At 50.0% G+C, this 1,921-nt stretch overlaps 1 protein-coding gene across 1 annotated transcript in view; it reads right to left on the bottom strand.

Annotated features, from left to right (window-relative positions):
• Positions 1–1,754, bottom strand: part of CACNA1B (calcium voltage-gated channel subunit alpha1 B) — a 313,074-nt gene extending 311,320 nt beyond the window's left edge. Inside the window, 1 exon segment of the mRNA XM_009282246.1 lies at positions 1,495–1,754. Within this exon segment, the coding sequence (XP_009280521.1) occupies positions 1,495–1,754 (260 nt within the window).
• Positions 1,755–1,921: the final 167 nt, after the last annotated feature.

Raw genomic sequence — 1,921 nt, 5'->3', positions numbered from 1 at the left:
TCGCCCCGCAGCTGCGGCGTGGGGGAAAGGCTGGTGGCTCCGCTGAACCCGCTGACGCCGCAGCGCTGTGGGTCCCCTCCCCAGACTTCACGATGAAGGCGCAGACGAGTCGCCCAAGAGACGGGAGAGGGACAGACTGCGTCTAGCCTCGCAGGAAATGCGATGCTCCGACTGCCACCGGAGCTTTGGAGCTTGTTTATTCAGACTTGAATGCAGGGAAGGAGAAATGGATGAGGAAGTACAGCAATCCCTGTGATTTTATAACATGGACAGAAAGATCAATACGTGTGTGTGTGTGTGTGTGTGTGTGTTCAGGGGGAAGGGAAGTGCGTTCACTCTACTGGTGTATTTTTTTCCTGTGAGCCCTTCAGGAAGTGAAAACTGGGGAAGCCTGAAGGGGAGCTGGCCTCTGTGGCAACTGAAAGTGTTGCTAGGAGGCTGGGAGGAGGCCTTGCTGTTAGCTGAGGATTAATAGGCGTGTGATATCAAATGAAAAGAAAACAACCAGCTCCCTTGAGATCACCAGTGTAATGCACTCCTGTACACACACACGCACGCGTGCGTGTGCGCACACACACTGTATCTACTCCCGGGCAACCTCAAATAGTCTGCTTCCCTTTACTCATGGCTTCCAGCCCCACTGTGTGCATCGTTACAAGCAAAGCCCCCTTCTGAGGAAGACCTCTGCAGCTCACTTGGCCTGGGAGCTGTTTCTGAGACAGAAAGCATCTGCCCCTTTCACAATACAGCAGCTGATCCTTCTCTCCACTTACTGCCTCCCTCTGCCACAAAGCTTTTCTTTTTTATTTTTCTTTTTTTTTAGTACAGCCTAAGCTTAGGCTATGCACCTAATCAAAGTGACAAGATTCATGTTGATTCTAATGGATTCAGGAGGTGATGTACTAAAAACCTAGCTGCAATGATTGTATTAATGGGATTCGCAAGGTACCTCAGCTATCAATGTCCCTACTATCAATGCAGCTTTAATGCTAAGGTGTCACCATTTTTATCCCATGTTTCTTCTCCTATTCAGAGTGAGAAAGAAGAGTTGAAAGGCTCTGAGATCAAAATAAGAATCAGGATTCATTAGCATGAATCTCACAGAACCCTTTGAATTTGGCTTAAATTGTAGGAAATATAAATCTATGCAACTGTGTATATCTCACACCTAAACACACACCGAAATGCACCTAAACACACACCGAAATGCACGTATGTCTTACACACACCCCCGGCATAGTCAAAAGCACACTCCACCGTTCCCACAGAAGCAGTTTCCTATGATACCCAGCTACACGGCTGTACATTATGTCGGACACACGGACCCAAGGCACACACACCCATTACACACACTGGATCACACACGCACGTCTACATTAGCACCAGACACTCATCCTTAGCTGACTGGGGGGGGGGGTGTCTGTTTTCCCCCAGTCTCCCTCTCTCCCTCCCCACCTTCCCCACCGTGCCCACACACCCTCCCTGAAAGGATATGGCCATTCTGTTATTCTCTTGGCGTATTTCCGTATAACATTATCTTCACTGAAGATGAAGAGGGATCTGTTGACTGTGAAGCAGTTCTGTTTGACAGGGATGGGGTTGTAGAGAGCCATAGTCCTGGCCCTCTGAGCCATTGACTGCTTATACATCCTTTGGCCGGCTTGGGGGCCACCTTGCCGGCTGCTCCCTCTTCCAGCCCCGGCCGGCCCTCCACCTCCATAGCGGGTTGGCAGATCATCCCCAAACCGAGCCATTCTCTCAGTGCACGGAGCCGGGCGCTACAATCCAAACTGGCAGCCGAGGCGAGAGGAAGACGCATCACAGCGCGCAGCACTTCTCCCTCCGGGGGCTTCAGTTGCGGGATCGGGATCGATCGCAGCAAAATATGTAGATATATTTAAAAAAAAAAAAAAAAAAAAAT

This window comes from Aptenodytes forsteri, unplaced genomic scaffold, assembly GCF_000699145.1.
Source record: "Aptenodytes forsteri isolate BGI_AS27 unplaced genomic scaffold, ASM69914v1 Scaffold325, whole genome shotgun sequence".
Lineage (NCBI taxonomy): Eukaryota > Metazoa > Chordata > Aves > Sphenisciformes > Spheniscidae > Aptenodytes > Aptenodytes forsteri.
The sequence above is the reverse complement of the archived record's forward strand: the minus strand, read 5'-3'. Positions and strand labels throughout refer to the sequence as shown.